General features: G+C 42.7%; 1 protein-coding gene across 3 annotated transcripts in view; it reads right to left on the reverse strand.

Moving 5' to 3' along the window:
• LOC117428232 (tetratricopeptide repeat protein 28) overlaps nt 1–16,483 on the reverse strand; it is a 445,426-nt gene that overhangs the window by 263,012 nt on the left and 165,931 nt on the right. The window contains exon 1 of one of the 3 annotated variants that reach the window (XM_058994786.1): nt 721–1,537. The exons of the other annotated variants lie outside the window; for them this stretch is intronic. Coding sequence (XP_058850769.1) covers nt 721–747 — 27 coding nt within the window. The 5' untranslated portion in view covers nt 748–1,537. Of the gene's footprint in view, nt 1–720; nt 1,538–16,483 lie in introns of those variants that run through there. 3 annotated transcript variants of the gene reach the window in all.

The raw sequence follows: 16,483 nt of genomic DNA on the forward strand, positions 1-16,483 counted from the left end.
ATCCCTTTATCTGTGCTTTAGCTTCAGTAGAGTAGATCAAGGGAATTGCATATCTGAGCAAAACCTAGAATACACCTTCTGAAATTGAAACTGTTTTTCATATGATCTTGTGAACCGAGTAAGGGCAGGTGTTGTATGATGTATCAATCTCGGTGTCAAAAGCCTCGGGCAATGAAACATCTTATCTCTACAGTTTAATTTACCCCGAAGGCAACGCCGTTCTACACCTTGCCAACACATGCTCACATCAGGGCTTTATCATAACCTTTTCTATATGAGCCAAATACTAAACTCTGCTTCTGACACGCTGTAGCTCCGAGAAATACAAGAACACCTAACGCCGGTGTATAGCTATTCCTATACATCGAAAAGGTTAAACATCTGTCCGCATTAATATCTCAAATAAACCCTTACAAAATGATTTAATTCTATATACTTGCAACTTAAAACACTGTTGTAAAGCAGATTCCCCTCATCGATTTGCTGTACATCTGTCTTGAACACAGGGTTGCCAATTTATTACCCGTTATCAGACCTTGACAGGCACAAGTATTGTTAAAACCAATAAACCAAAAAAGCAAGCTGAGTACCTATCGACTACGTCACTTCACTGTAAAAGACATTAATCAATAATGCACAATCTGTGAGGAATCCGCTGCATCTTCCAAGAGGCAATCGATATGTTAATCTGAATGAAATTCATTTAAAAAGAAAACTGACCTTCTTCCGGGGCTGCCATTTCATCATATTTGTAAATCAAAAATGTATAGCATCAAGATGTTATATAGGCGGTGGATTTAGATTCAATGGAGTTGCTATTGCAAGTCATGCTGCGTGCTCCTTCAGTTTTGCAGCATATTTTTTAAAGAACAGAAGCAGATCACGGGGCAAACAGATTGTCGGTAAAAGTGTTCTTCTGGAGTCAAATTAGATCCAACGGATAGAAATGCACTTATCGGAAACTCCGCAAACTATGTTTCTTGTTACAGTGTTGCATTGCTAAATACGCTTCGTCTGTGTAACAACTAAAATGCAAATGTTAGGTTGCAAAGTCCTTTATTAAATGTAACCAGACAGTGGCTTTTCGTTTAGAGTTGCAGTTAAATAGAGGCTTTTACTTGTTCATAATATATCACAAAAATAAATAAGAATTCCAGTACTCCCAAATCTTTCTATAAAAAAAGCGGACCAAACACTTCGCTTGGTAACACTGCACGAGTACAGTAAACAAAACTTCCACCTCTGAAGCAGTTTTTATTTCTTCCTTGGAATATTTCAATTACAATCCCAACGATCTGTTATATAGCCATAGGATTAATTCTCAAGTCCTTGGCTGCTGTTCTTGAAGAACATTCCGTGCAAAATGCAACTCCTAAAGAGCGCCCCTGAAAACGGCAGTGTAGAGTAAAAAAAAAAAAAAAAATGGAAAAAAGCAGAGAAATCCCAGGAATTTGTGCGAGAAAAGCTTGAAGGATATCCTGCAACAGCAACAAAACTGGACTCTACTACACTAATCACTTCCTTCCCTTCTCCAACACACACACATACTGCACTGATCTAACTGAGAGAGAGAGAAAGAGAGAGAGAGAGGGGTTGAGCGAGCAAACCAACGGGGTCCTAGTGCCCGTAGATACAGCCGCGCATCTAGTACTGTACCCATCTTTGGATATGTCCAAAACATTCATACCATTTGGCTTTAGTTTTACTCCATCATTTTTTTATTAACAGGCTGCCCTCTGGTTTGCTGCCAAGGAGTTTTATAAATGATCCAATAGGCACATTTACTGCAAGTGCCAAAAAACCTGGTACATACAGTTAGGGCATTTTCACAAATGCATCCTCATACACATCAACACTGGAGAAGGCATTAGCCAAAATGGTTTACTTGAATTTATAAGTTTTCACACTGAATTTATGATTAATGAACTATGGCTTGTTACTGTCCAAAATACTGCACGTTTATGTTATAAATAGAACCAGTTCAAACACATTTGATGTTAGGGGGAGGGAGTACAAATATGTTCTGCCAAGTGCAGTGGCAACAGATTGAGGGGCAGCAACCAAACAGTAAATAATCACTGATGACCAGGCAAAACAACAGGGACATGAAGAGCAAGTCCTGAACGTCATTCCCTGCTCCGAGTCTCCTGATTAAAAGGCTTGGTGTGGACGATCCCAGATGTTCCCATATGTTAGCTAAAACGAATCTCCTGCTCTCCCTCAACAACCATTCCTATTACAGTCTGGTGTTCCTGTGCCTTTCCGTCATGTCTGCAATCACTCGGTTCTTATTGCAATTAGACAAACACTAGGTTTAGTTTTAGATAGCTTCTTGTGAAGATGCTTTGACTATGAGTTCAGGACCTGCTCGTGTTCTAGCTGCCATAGACAAAACCAATCAACCACTGTGTTTTTGTGTTGGTAGGAACCAGCACTATCTAGTGCAGTATTTTTTTTCTTCAGTAAAACTAAAGGAAATTTGGTCCAATGTGGCCGATCACAGATGGTGTTGGCTCTTACTTCTATAAAGACACTCTGGCTGACACACCTGCTTGCTACCTGCTTGCTAGTGATACGAAATTGTATTGAAAGATAATTACAAGTAATACAAAATATTAACACATGCAAATGTTTCATGATGCTGGCCAATGTTGAATATACATATATTTGCTTGCATGTAATTTGACAGTTTGAAAAAAAATTAAATTATATATATATACAGTACTGTGCAAAAGTTTTAGGCAGGTGTGAAAAAATGCTGTAAAGTAAGAATGCTTTCAAAAATAGACATGTTAATAGATTATATTGATCAATTAACTAAATGCAAAGTGAGTGAACAGAAGAAAAATCTAAATCAAATCCATATTTGGTGTGACCACCCTTTGCCTTCAAAACAGCATCAATTCTTCTAGGTACACTTGCACAAAGTCAGGGATTTTGTAGGCATATAGTCAGGTGTATGATTAAACAATTATACCAAACAGGTGCTAATGATCATCAATTCAATATGTGGGTTGAAACACAATCATTAACTGAAACAGAAACAGCTGTGTAGGAGGAATAAAACTGGGTGAGGAACAGCCAAACTCAGCTAACAAGGTGAGGTTGCTGAAGACAGTTTACTGTCAAAAGTCATACACCATGGCAAGACTGAGCACAGCAACAAGACACAAGGTAGTTATACTGCATCAGCAAGGTCTCTCCCAGGCAGAAATTTCAAGGCAGACAGGGGTTTCCAGATGTGCTGTCCAAGCTCTTTTGAAGAAGCACAAAGAAACGGGCAACGTTGAGAACCGTAGACGCAGTGGTCGGCCAAGGAAACTTACTGCAGCAGATGAAAGACACATCATGCTTAGTTCCCTTTACAATCGGAAGATGTCCAGCAGTGCCATCAGCTCAGAATTGGCAGAAAACAGTGGGACCCTGGTACACCCATCTACTGTCCGGAGAAGTCTGGTCAGAAGTGGCCTTCATGGAAGACTTGCGGCCAAAAAGCCATACCTCCGACGTGGAAACAAGGCCAAGCGACTCAACTATGCACGAAAACACAGGAACTGGGGTGCAGAAAAATGGCAGCAGGTGCTCTGGACGAAATTTGGATGAGCCAAATTTTTTAATATTTGGCTGTAGCAGAAGGCAGTTTGTTCGCCGAAGGGCTGGAGAGCGGTACACGAATGAGTGTCTGCAGACAACAGCGAAGCATGGTGGAGGTTCCTTGCAAGTTTGGGGCTGCATTTCTGCAAATGGAGTTGGGGATTTGGTCAGAATTAATGGTCTCCTCAATGCTGAGAAGTACAGGCAGATACTTATCCATCATGCAATACCATCAGGGAGGCATCTGATTGGCCCCAAATTTATTCTGCAGCATGACAACGACCCCAAACATACAGCGAAAGTCATTAAGAACTATCTTCAGCGTAAAGAAGAACAAGGGGTCCTGGAAGTGATGGTATGGCCCCCACAGAGCCCTGATCTCAACATCATCGAGTCTGTCTGGCATTAAATGAAGAGAGAGAAGCAACTGAGGCTGCCTAAATCCACAGAAGAACTGTGGTTAGTTCTCCAAGATGTTTGGGCCAACCTACTTGCCGAGTTCCTTCAAAAACTGTGTGCAAGTGTACCTAGAAGAATTGATGCTGTTTTGAAGGCAAAGGGTGGTCACACCAAATATTGATTTGATGTAGATTTTTCTTCTGTTCACTCACTTTGCATTCTGTTAATTGATAAATATAAACTATTAACATGTCTATTTTTGAAAGCATTCTTACTTTACAGCATTTTTTCACACCTGCCTAAAACTTTTGCACAGTACTGTATATATATATATATATATATATATCAGATATATCTGTGGCAGACAACAAGAACGGAGCGGAAGCACCTTCACACAGACTTGTGTCATTTCAATTAGAACCACAAATAATGACTGCAAACATCATAGAACTATAAGGGGCTTTAAATGTGTTAGTATGGCATGTCTAATGTACCGGTACAGTACCTACCCTATATGGATACTATCTTACAGCACAACAGACTTTCAGAGAGCAGCTTTATATACAGAACCACCATCAAGTGCTCAGATATCAAGCTTCTCGGCACACACAGTTTATTGGCTCATCAAGTTGGGATCACATTTCAGATAAGACACTTTTCTCCTGTCTTCAGATCCGGTTTTATCAGTCGTCCCTGTATTAGTGGTGAAGTAAGGCCTAGTCACTGACACAGAAAGGCCAGTTATAAAAAGGCTGGCTTAGTATTCGCCAAAGGATAAATTCAGGTCTATGTACCTTAATGTGAGGTCTGTATTCAAGTAGATCCGCGACACCCCTTTAGATTGTGCATAGTAAGTAGACACAGAAAGCAGACTTGTATTGGATTGCAGTGTATCTTTGCAAGCCTTGCGTTGCAGTGCCTCCTACTGGCTTGGTTCTCAATCTGTAAACACTGGAAGAAGAATTAAACACAGCATTCTAAGTGTGGTCTCACCCGTGCATCGTACAACCTCACCATAACCTTGTACTCAACAATAATACAGTCATGTAACTGTATTATATACTGTTTTATTAGTAATATACCATCCTTAAAAACAATCCAGCTATATTTGTTTTGTATTGATGGGTAACCTGTATTTAGACTGGTGTGATTTTCATTGAAAAGAGGGCAAAGGTTGCTGAAGAGGCTATCGTCCAACGACTGAGATAGACATCACCAAGTTAAATGGACCTTGCAGCTGAAGGGACTTCCAATAGGTGCTTCAGGGATGTTCGAAGGCTGATCAAGATTCAGGACGTTTAAAGCAGGTGATCTATAAAGCATTGTAGAAACTCAGTATGGTTTATGTCATGAATGGGTTTTCTTTGTGACGTGTCATGAACACTCCTCTCCTGTTTAAATGACCACACCCATATCTGATCAGGTAAGTTGGTCCCCTGGCTACCACACTTATTTACCCCTTAAAATGTTACAGAAGACCCTGCAAAGTTTACAAGAAGCGCATTACGTTACTTTTGCTGTGTCCCATGTTGTCCGTATCGCAGCGTTGTATTTTTAAACATGTTGAAATTGTAATTATTAATAATAATAATAATAATAATAATAATAATAATAATAATAATAATGATAATAATAAATTTTAGTTAATAAATTAACATTGCAAAACTGTTCTCAGCATCTATTTGGAAACGTTCACCATGAGACAAAAATTATTTCTTCTCACCATAGTTCCCACCATACACCACTCATTTCAATCAGAGAGACAGCATCGTTTAATGAACTGGATACACTACGATGTTTAGAGAAAAAAACTCCCTCGTTTATTGACCTATGGTGTGGGAATAAAAATATATCAAAACTTTTGGGAATATGTTGTGAATATGGACAACATGGGACACAGCAAACCTAAAGTAATGAGGTTCTTCTAAGCACTGCAAGGTGTTCTGTGCACTTTATCACACAGCCAGCACTGACATCACATAACTACAGCCAATGCTGGATTACAATCAGGGCAGTGCATCCTCATGGTACAGTCTTTGTGATCAGTGATTCAAAAGCACTGCAGGGCATTGATTCCCCAATAAACTACTTATGTTTATACTTCTTAACAACTTCTGAAGCTGCCAGGCTGCAAACCACGATAACTACATTTGGCAAAGTTTAAAGCTGGCTTCATTTTAATTTGCTGAGAGCTATACGAAGCAGCAAGCAAAGACTGCTTCTGACAGCCCTACTAAATTATTTTTATGTGCAGTGCAGTTACAGTTTAAGAATGAGAGTACTTTTCCCTGACGCATATATTTTTGTTTATGTTGTCATAGTTTACAAAGATGTATTGGGTGAATAGAACATAAAACCAGCACTGTCTTATACTGCAGGTGTAATAGCCAAAGCTTTAAAAATACATTGTATTACCTCTCGTTAGCATAACAACATTCTCTCACAAGTCTGTTATTGTCTTGATTGTTTGATTTCCACATTCACTTCCTAGTCATTTCCTGTGTTACAGGTAATAGGAGCCTACCTGGTCCCACAAAGAACGGACTACAAAGAAGAGCAAGGCTCAGGTAGGATTCTTTAACTTTGAGTCAGAAAAAATGTCTCTTTATCGCTTATCTGGTTCCAAGTGGCTGGCTGATCTTAAACCTTGCCGGGTCTTAATGGATCCCAGTGATTCGGCATCAACAACATGGCTAGCATCGCTAGGTCACCAATTCCACATCCTCACCACTTTCAGTGTAAAGAAGAGTCTTTAACCTTCATCCTAAACCTGTCTCCACCCAATTTCCAACTCTGTCCTCTAGTCCTGGCTTCTGAGCTGTGATTAAAGTACTGGCGGACTTTGAAGTCTTTAAAATCCTAAAAGGAATTGACAATTACATTTAGGCTGAACAAAATCAGTTCCCTCAACTGAAACCTAATTGTTGCCTGATCGTATGCATGAGTCTCTGCTGGTGCATACAGTCTGGTTCTGGTGGAATCTGGTGTCCAAAATTCCTCTGAAAGTAATCGCACTTCCCAGGGGGACTCGTGTTTAAATCAGCCCGGGTCACTGTCTCATTTGTATCTGCCAGGAAACATGAAAGTCATGAAAGATGCACACATGCACCTCACAGAGCAGGGGGTCAGCAGGGTGCACCGTGTTTTGAGTTGCTTCTCCTTGATAGTAGGGAACTAGGGCAGTATTACAGGCATATGGTTCTACATTCTGTATAAACTCCCCAGTTGAATCTGTTAGCTGATGAATGACACACACTCATCAACTAATTATGAGAAGACACTGTCTTTGTAGAAGGGGGAGAACAAAAATTAACCAGGCAGGCAGCAGTGGTGCTCATAAAAGCAATTTGATTCTCAAGTGGCCCTCTGACATTTTACTACTGTAAAGTAAATGCCCTGAAGGACTTTCCCATCAATTCCTCTCAAAAGACAATTAAAGTCTCTGATCTTTCCAGACGGAAAAAAGAGATGGATCAAATAGACCAAAATTAATTTCATAAAGTTTGCAATGTACGAGCAGTTACTTCGGTTTGACCAGGAAACCAAAAAGATATCACCAAAAAAGAAAAAGCCATTTGTAATTGGATTCATCTGCTACTGGACTGTGTTAAGAATCTGTGTTCTTAATCATGACTGGCTCTGACACTACAGTATGTGAACTCCTTTTAAACATTTACTCCAGTATGGGTAAAACTACAAATTCAATTTATAAACCACTTAATCATGGAAGGACATTACAAGGCACTTAAAATTATAGAAATTCAATTATCCAGCTTGAATTAATTAAGATTTGACAGAGTAGGGGTATCCCTGGTACAGAACTCCATGGCGGACAGTTCCAGAGATGGTGTAACAGTTGACACAATAGCCTCCTCTGAAGATCACCGCTGGTGCTTGGGGATGTAAGGGGTGACCACATCACAAATATAATAAGGCCAATATTCTGAAGTGCTTTACAGGTCAAAAGGAGCAATGCAGGACTTGGCTGGTAACTGAAGTGTCACACAAATAACAGGAGTCATGTGTTAATCTGCTTGGTGCCAGTCAGAATTCTAGTGGCAGAATTTAGGGCAATTCTATATTGTGGGTCCAGGTTTAGTAAAGCCCCAGTCACCACAAGTTGTATGCAGCTCATATCTGTGGTCAAGCATAGGGAAGCATGGCAAAGTCAGCAAAAGCCTACAGTGAAATACAACTGAAACATGGTTTCATGTAAAAGGAAAACAATAAAAAGACAGCATGTGGCAACAGCAGCAAGTTATGAATTTATAAAGTAAAAAATATTGTAGCGACGGGAGGGAAATGAAGCAGGCTCGCACAGGTACTGCAGGTTCTCGAATTCAATGGTTTATTGCAGGCAGGGATTCCATACTCAGCAAGTAAAGCGTGCTGCTTTCAGTAGTACAGGAACAGCTGAGTAACGCAGTGTTATACAGACTGTAGAAATAAAAGAGAAGCACACTGTCGGCCATGTGCCACACCATCTGAACTGCAGTTAAATCACACTGATTATCCACTAGCTCTCTAATCCCTAATCGCCTCCGCGCCAATGCCCTCACTCCCCTATATGCCCTCGTCCAATCCGCGCCCCCAGCACATCACCCACCAATCCCATGCATGCATGCATGATCTGCCTCACCAATCCCTCATTTTTCAATATGCAGATCCCTTTACTCCTTGCAATGGGGTCCGTCCGTTCTGCAAGCTGAGCTCATGGTTGGTGGAAATTCTCTCGCTTCTTGCATGACTGAACACCAGCAGTAGTAACTAACTTGGCTCTGGGCCAAAGAAGATTTTCGAACTCTGCGAACACACAATGATGTCCCATTGTAGTAAAGCAGACACCCGGGTCGTTACAATATCACCTAGAGTAAAATATGAATGATGCGTAATTACAGAGCGTCAGATTATAGCATTGATTTTCCACATTCTGAATGAAATATGTCAAGCCTTATCATTACAGAAAGTGGAAATAGAGTAGGGCCTTATCATACTGTGAGAAATACAGCTGTGGTTACACTTAAAAGCACTAAAATAAAGCCTATTTCTGACAAGATTATCTTGGACCCCTCTGCCACATTTTCAAAGTGTGTAAACATACTGTGAATACGGCCCCTTGAACTCAGTGCCTCAGTATCTGTGAGATGTTAACATATTGGCTTGCCCAGTAGTGTGTAATGGCACATTGAAAAACCTGGGCTCTCTCTTTATAGTTACAGCAAAAACCTAAAAAATGAGATTCAGGGTCTGATACTTCAGTTCTGTAAGAATGTCAAGTGTTCAGGTGCTTCACACCTGCCATGGAAGAGGATGTTATCTGACACAGCGCGTGTGGGCTGAAAGTCACTTGGCTCTGGGGTATTCAGGACAGCCCACGGTTGCCTTTTTGACAAGGCATCTAATTATAAGAAAAGCAAACATTGTCCTAGAATTGCACATCAAGGAGAGCCTGTCAATTGGATGTCAGGCCACATACTGTCCAGCATCTGTCACTGTGCAGTCTTACTCACTATTTAATTCAATACAACGTGGACATTCTGCCTTAGCGCTACAAAAAATAGATGAATATGGAATTACTTTGTGAATTTTAGTTTAAGTGTATACTTTAGCACTATATAGAATTGGCAGACCCTTTTAAACAGAAATATTAGCAGCCATAATCATAATGTCAAATAAAATCCCCAAATAAATTCTTACCAAATATAGAGTTCTGTCCTTTAAAAAGAGTTTCACAGACCCTGATTAGTGCTAACCTTGGACTAGTTTACCTAAGTTAGCTTTGAGTAGATTAGGGGTAATCAGGGTCTGTGAAACCAGTCATATACCAGTAGTATAGTGCTGTTAGTGTTGTGTAATATTTTGGTCAAAGTATATTTACTTAGACAATGGTTTTGGAAATGCCTCTTATTTGAGCGCTCGTAACGTCTCAGCGTATCCAGATTAGGGTCCCTTCTGCAGCAATGCTCAATGCTTCTTCTCTATGCTTAAGGACTCAAACTCCCAGAAGCCTCACCTGTGTTGGATGTGTTCCTGCAGTGTAAAGTGCAAGATAGAAAGTGGAAAAGACATTTGCCAATTTTATTGTTTACAAATGCTGTGAAAAAATGACCATTACAAATCATACACTTTTAACATATAGGAAAATGTTCAGTTTTGCAGGTCTACTCCAAAAACCGAGCTGCAATCCAAGCTTGTAGTCTACAGAACAGTATAATTATAATCTGGAATATTGTACTAGAAATATACCCAGAATTAAAGCAAAGAACTGAAAGAGTTTCATTACAATGAAAGGTGGGGCAGCAATATGTTTGCTCACACAGATAAGAAGTAAGAAGAAGCCTGGGTTATAACTCTTTAAAAAAAAGGCTTGAGGCCAATCTAAGACCCAGAAGAATGTAATTCCATTTGATGACAACTAATTCAAAGTAACAGGGTCGCCATGGTTCTTTGAGTAACAGGGTTGATGTGCACCACCCAGAAATGAGAAAGCTTAGTATCGCAGAATCATTTATTTAACTCAGACTCTTCACAGATCAATTCAGTAAGCCTACAGCCGAGTCACAAGGCATATAAGCTCCTTGCTCGATGTTCAAAGCGCTTATTGCAGGTGCCTATGCACTGGAGTGAGTCAAATGGGAGACTTACTGTAGCCACTGGGCAGACGGGCAATCTTAGCATTAAAGGCTTTTCTGGGGCTAAGTTCATCAGTGTGATTTTTCTTCCTTCTTCTTATCAAAGTGTTTGCGTTTCATTCAGCCCAGACATTCAGCTAAGCTAGAATCCACAGCGTTTTGGGTCTTTTTTTTATGAGCCTCAGTCACCACAAGTTGTGGCTGTAGCTCCTAATTAATTTGCTATCTCTGTGTAGCAGCTGAATCTTCAACACACGCGATTGGCTTTAGAATATGTTATAACAGGCACTGCAGCAGGGTTTTTATTCTAGTCCATGACAAGTGTCTTACTATTAACACCCCCCCCAAAAAAAACAAAAACAATCTCTTTATTAAAATATCAAGTCATGAGAGTTCTACAGAATTATTTTTGGTATCCATCTTGCAACAATTCAAATCCACTGACAGAATGCAAATTGCAGTGTTCCAAATTCAGTTGATTAATTTAGGTTAGACCATTCTATTTGCACAATAAATTGCACTTGTTATATAAGCAGAATACTTTTTCATGGAATAACTACATGGAATAAATATCATATGGGAGTGTCACAAAGACGGCCAGAGTGGGTGGCGTCAGACCAGAAGCAGGAAGGAATACAAACACAGAGACTTGGATTTTGGTTAGGCTGAGCGCGTGATCGCGCTCAGCATTTAATAAACAGACAGAAAATAAAAGGTTTGAAACACAAAAACACTGGACACGCAAATGCACACAGGGGCGGGGCACTTTGCCACATATACCCCCCCTTGTGCGCAGCACACATGGCCTCAACGGCCACCTCCCCCCTTAAATACCCAGCAGTCCCGGCCAAAGTCTCGGGCTGGGAAGGGAGGCTTTAGTGGGCCCATGGCTGGACATGCTGTCAGCTCCCCTGCCGGTAGTGGCACGGCTGACAGCATGCTGGTCCCGTCCTGCAGCGAAAAAGCTGCGGGGGCAGGTGGTCCCCCGACCTCCCCCTTCTTCATAGCCGGCAGCTCCCTCCTGTGGGGCTCCGGCCACAAGAACTCCTGCAGCGAAACTGCTGCTGGGGAAAGTGGTCTCCAGACCTCATCCCCCTTCTTCGTGGCCGGCAGCTCCCCTTTCTGGGGCTCCGGCCACCGTACTCCCTGCGGAGGTACGGGCAGCAGAGGCAGCTCCAGCTCCTCTGCTCCAGGCGGTGGCGGAGGCAGAGGCAGCTCCAGCTCCTCTGCTCCTGGCGGTGGTGGAGGCAGAGGCAGCTCCAGCTCCTCTGCTCCTGGCGGTGGCGGAGGCAGAGGCAGCTCCTGCTCCTCTGCTCCTTGCGGTGGTGGTGGCGGAGGCAGAGGCAGCTCCTGCTCCTCTGCTCCTTGCGGTGGTGGTGGCGGAGGCAGAGGCAGCTCCTGCTCCTCTGCTCCTTGCGGTGGTGGTGGCGGAGGCAGAGGCAGCTCCTGCTCCTCTGCTCCTTGCGGTGGTGGTGGCGGAGGCAGAGGCAGCTCCTGCTCCTCTGCTCCTTGCGGTGGTGGTGGCGGAGGCAGAGGCAGCTCCTGCTCCTCTGCTCCTTGCGGTGGTGGTGGCGGAGGCAGAGGCAGCTCCTGCTCCTCTGCTCCTGGCGGTGCTGGCTCCCTCTGCTGTGGCGGCTGGGCATGTGCGCGCCGTGCTGCCTTCAGCAGCATAGCGAGAGGCTGCTGGGGGACACCAGCATCCTGCCCTTCTCCCCCCCAAAAATTTTCAGGGGGTTGAGCCTGTAACCCCTCCCCTTCCGGCTCTTGGGGCTGAACCAGCAGGCATTTCCCCTCTGCTGGTGGCTTGGGTCCCAGAGCTGTGGAAGCCCCGACTTGCCTCCCTTTGGGCTGTGGACGCCCCGACTCCTCCCTTTTGGGCTGTGGACGCACCGACTCCTCCCTTTTGGGCTGTGGATGCACCGACTCCTCCCTTTTGGGCTGTGGACGCACCGACTCCTCCCTTTTGGGCTGTGGACGCACCGACTCCCCCCTCTTGGGCTGTGGACGTTCGGGCTCCCCCCACTCAGGCGTAGGACGTTCGGGCTCCTCCCACTCAGGCGTAGGACGTTCGGGCTCCTCCCACTCAGGCGTAGGACGTTCGGGCTCCTCCCACTCAGGCGTAGGACGTTCGGGCTCCTCCCACTCAGGCGTAGGACGTTCAGGCTCCTTCCGCTTGGGCTGTGGACGCTCAGGCTCCTCCCGTTTGGGCTGTGGACGCTCAGGCTCCTCCCATTTGGGCTGTGGACGCTCAGGCTCCTCCCATTTGGGCTGTGGACGCTCAGGCTCCTCCCATTTGGGCTGTGGACGCTCAGGCTCCTCCCGCTCGGGCTGTGGACGCTCAGGCTCCTCCCGCTCGGGCTGTGGAGGCAAAACCAGCAGGCATTCACCCTCTGCTGGTGGAGATGGGGACAGCAGGTACTCACCCTCTGCTGGTGGAGATGGGGACAGCAGGTACTCCTCTGCTGGTGGTCCTGCTACCTGGGCTGCTGTTCCATTTATGGTTGCCTCCAGGTAGCTGAGGACAAACTCCACACCTTCCTCCAAGGTGTTTGGGGTGTGTTCCTCCTGATATGCCTCCCATCTCTCACAGTCCATCATCCACAGAGCCCGGACGACCATGGGCAGAGACTGGGCCTCCAGCCCAGCATTCTCCAGGAACCAGCCCCGCAGTTTGATGGCGTCTTCTGCCATTGACTCTCTTTTTTTCTTTTTTTTTTCCCCCAAAAACAATATTTGTAATCCTTTTTTTTTTTTTTTTTTTTTTTTTTTTTTAAACAAAACCCCTCCTGGTCTGACGCTTGGAGGCGCGGCTATCCCACGATGACACCATGTGTCACAAAGACGGCCAGAGTGGGTGGCGTCAGACCAGAAGCAGGAAGGAATACAAACACAGAGACTTGGATTTTGGTTAGGCTGAGCGCGTGATCGCGCTCAGCATTTAATAAACAGACAGAAAATAAAAGGTTTGAAACACAAAAACACTGGACACGCAAATGCACACAGGGGCGGGGCACTTTGCCACAGGGAGATACTGAAATTGAAGAAGGGATCTATGAAAAAGACCTAGGAGTTTATGTTGACTAAGAAATGTCTTCATCTAGACAATGTGGGGAAGCTATAAAAAAGGCCAACAAGATGCTTGGATATATTGTGAGAAGTGTTGAATTTAAATCAAGGGAAGTAATGTTAAAACTTTACAATGCATTAGTAAGACCTCACCTAGAATATTGTGTTCAGTTCTGGTCACCTTGTTACAAAAAGGATATTGCTGGTCTAGAAAGAGTGCAGAGAAGAGCAACCAGAATTATCCCGGGTTTAAAAGGAATGTCGTATGCAGGCTAAAAGAATTGAATCTATTCAGTATTGAACAAAGAAGACTACACGGTGATCTGATTCAAGCATTCAAAATCCTAAAAGGCATAGATAATGTCGACCCAGGGGACTTTTTTGACCTAAAAAAAGAAACAAGGACCAGGGATCACAAATGGAGATTAGATAAAGGGGCATTAAGAACAGAAAATAGGAGGCACCTTTTTACACAGAGAATTGTGAGGGTCTGGAACCAACTCCCCCTTCAAGAAGCTGCTTGATGAGATTCTGGGATCAATAAGCTGCTAACAACCAAACGAGCAAGATGGGCTGAATGGCCTCCTCTTGTTTGTAAACTTTCTTATGTTCTTATGTACAGTACTTGTTATTGAGTGTCCAAAATAAATCCGCTATATATCGAGGGCCGCAATATAGCGAGAGACCCATAGAAAAACAAATAGGCTAACAAATATTGTACAACCACTCCCTCGTTTTATCGGGGGCATCAGGGTCCAATATAAATCCTCTACACAACCCGAGAAAAAGAAGCACAGCTTCTCCTCAACTTAAGTCTCCAATTAATTTAATGAGTCTTCCTCTCCTTTCTCAAATGCACAAACCCGCTGCACTGAAAGAATCCATTCCCAACATAGGAGGCTTGTTGCTAGGGAAATGATGTCACTGCCCTGTGACTTTTGCTAGTGCATTGCTGCACAAGTGAACACCTCGTTGGCTAAAATAAAAACCGCTTCAGTAGATGTTTAATTTGCTTTCTGTTATTGTGCAATGCATGTGTATATGATAACAGTACTATATTAATGCTTTGTTATTAATTGTTTTGTATATTTTTGTTTGTGATGTGCACTACGAAATAAAAATAACAGAAATTCTAAGTGAAATTGCTTATGTATATTGCAGCTAAGGTGTGCGCAGTTACTGTATAAATGGGAGCCAACTCCAGGACCATGATATATCCGAATCTGCAGTATAACGAGGGGTGGGTGTATGCTTATTTGGAAACAAAGCTTTATCTGTGGTGTTTCTGAATGTAGAGATTCAAGTTACAGCTTTGGATATACCAACCTATGTTTTTTCAATTTTCATGTATCAGTATCTGAATGCGCTTTCTTTGCAGATGCTTATCAATGGCATTCACATTATTCATTTCCCATGGTAGTGAAAAGGGTGAAAGCACAGTACTTGAGACTGAAAAACAAGGTTGATTAAAACAGCACTCAGTGAGGTGTAGTGATCTGAACAGAGATGGATTTAAAGACTGACAGGATCAATCCGGTCATTTCACTTTTCAAGAAAAAAATAAGCTCAAGGCACTTATTATTAGTCACAAAGTCCTCTTCTTTAAAGGATTTGAATGGCGGTGGTATTTAAATGCTCCAACGCTTAGATCAATTGAATAGACCGCAGTCTCTTTTTAAAATCACCGTGCATCTTAACGGCCTCCATTTCCCTAATGTGTCGGACGGCCCTTTTTCTCCACAGCCTTTCGTAGTCAATCAGCCTGTCGCTCCTGTCAATCAGGGTCACGGGGTCATGGGTCACATATATTCAATATCTTCCCTGAAGGGTAAAGAGCTTGTGCTTCTGGTGCTGGTGGCAATAATAATGTAAACCAAACCTGCATTTTGTTTAGCTTGGAAACTCATAATTTGAAGTCCCTGAAGGAAACCTTGGATGATTTGAAGAACTTGTGATCTACAGTATACAGGGTGAGTAAGCAACCAGTCTTATAAGCTCCAAGGAACCACAGACCATTTACATTGTAGGTTTTGGGAAAATGCTACATGGGAACAAGAAGAAACAGTCATTGTTTTAAGAGTTGTGACCAAAATCTATGATCAGCTGCCGGGAAGACGTGTCTCGACTTGACTAGAAGTCAACCAGATTCCAATCAAAGGCCACAGATAGCTGGAAAAGCAACAAGCTGTCTTTCAATGACTATAATAGTATAGCCGTCACTCCATTAAATCAAATACTCTTACCTAATGTGAATTATCGTCCGTTCATAGGCCTCACATTTTTCCTATAATCGCACACATAATGGTAAATGTGTATTTGATTTATAATGTTTGTTTTTGTTTTTTTTGTTGGAATTAATAAACAGAAAATTGCCCAGCGCTCTTGTACTCTTTTCAGTCTTGCTCTTCTGAGGGAAGTCACATGATGAGTGCATAGACATGGAGTGAAACTTGAGAATCACAGGAAAAGAAGAGATTGGTTATTATTATTATTATTATTATTTATTTCTTAGCAGACGCCCTTATCCAGGGCGACTTACAATCGCAAGCAAATACAAATACATTCAAGTGTTACAATATAAGTCATACAATAAGAACAAGAAATACAATAATTCTCAAGTGTGACAAACCACAATTCAATAATACAGCAGATAATAGTGAAAGTTACATCAGGATATGATTAAGTAGTGATAGTTACATCAGGATATGATTAAGTACAAAGTACTACAGATTAAACACTTGGGAGATTACAATATTCTGAGGTACAGGATTAAATGCAGTAAAATAGGGGGC

This window comes from Acipenser ruthenus, chromosome 21 (assembly GCF_902713425.1).
Source record: "Acipenser ruthenus chromosome 21, fAciRut3.2 maternal haplotype, whole genome shotgun sequence".
Lineage (NCBI taxonomy): Eukaryota > Metazoa > Chordata > Actinopteri > Acipenseriformes > Acipenseridae > Acipenser > Acipenser ruthenus.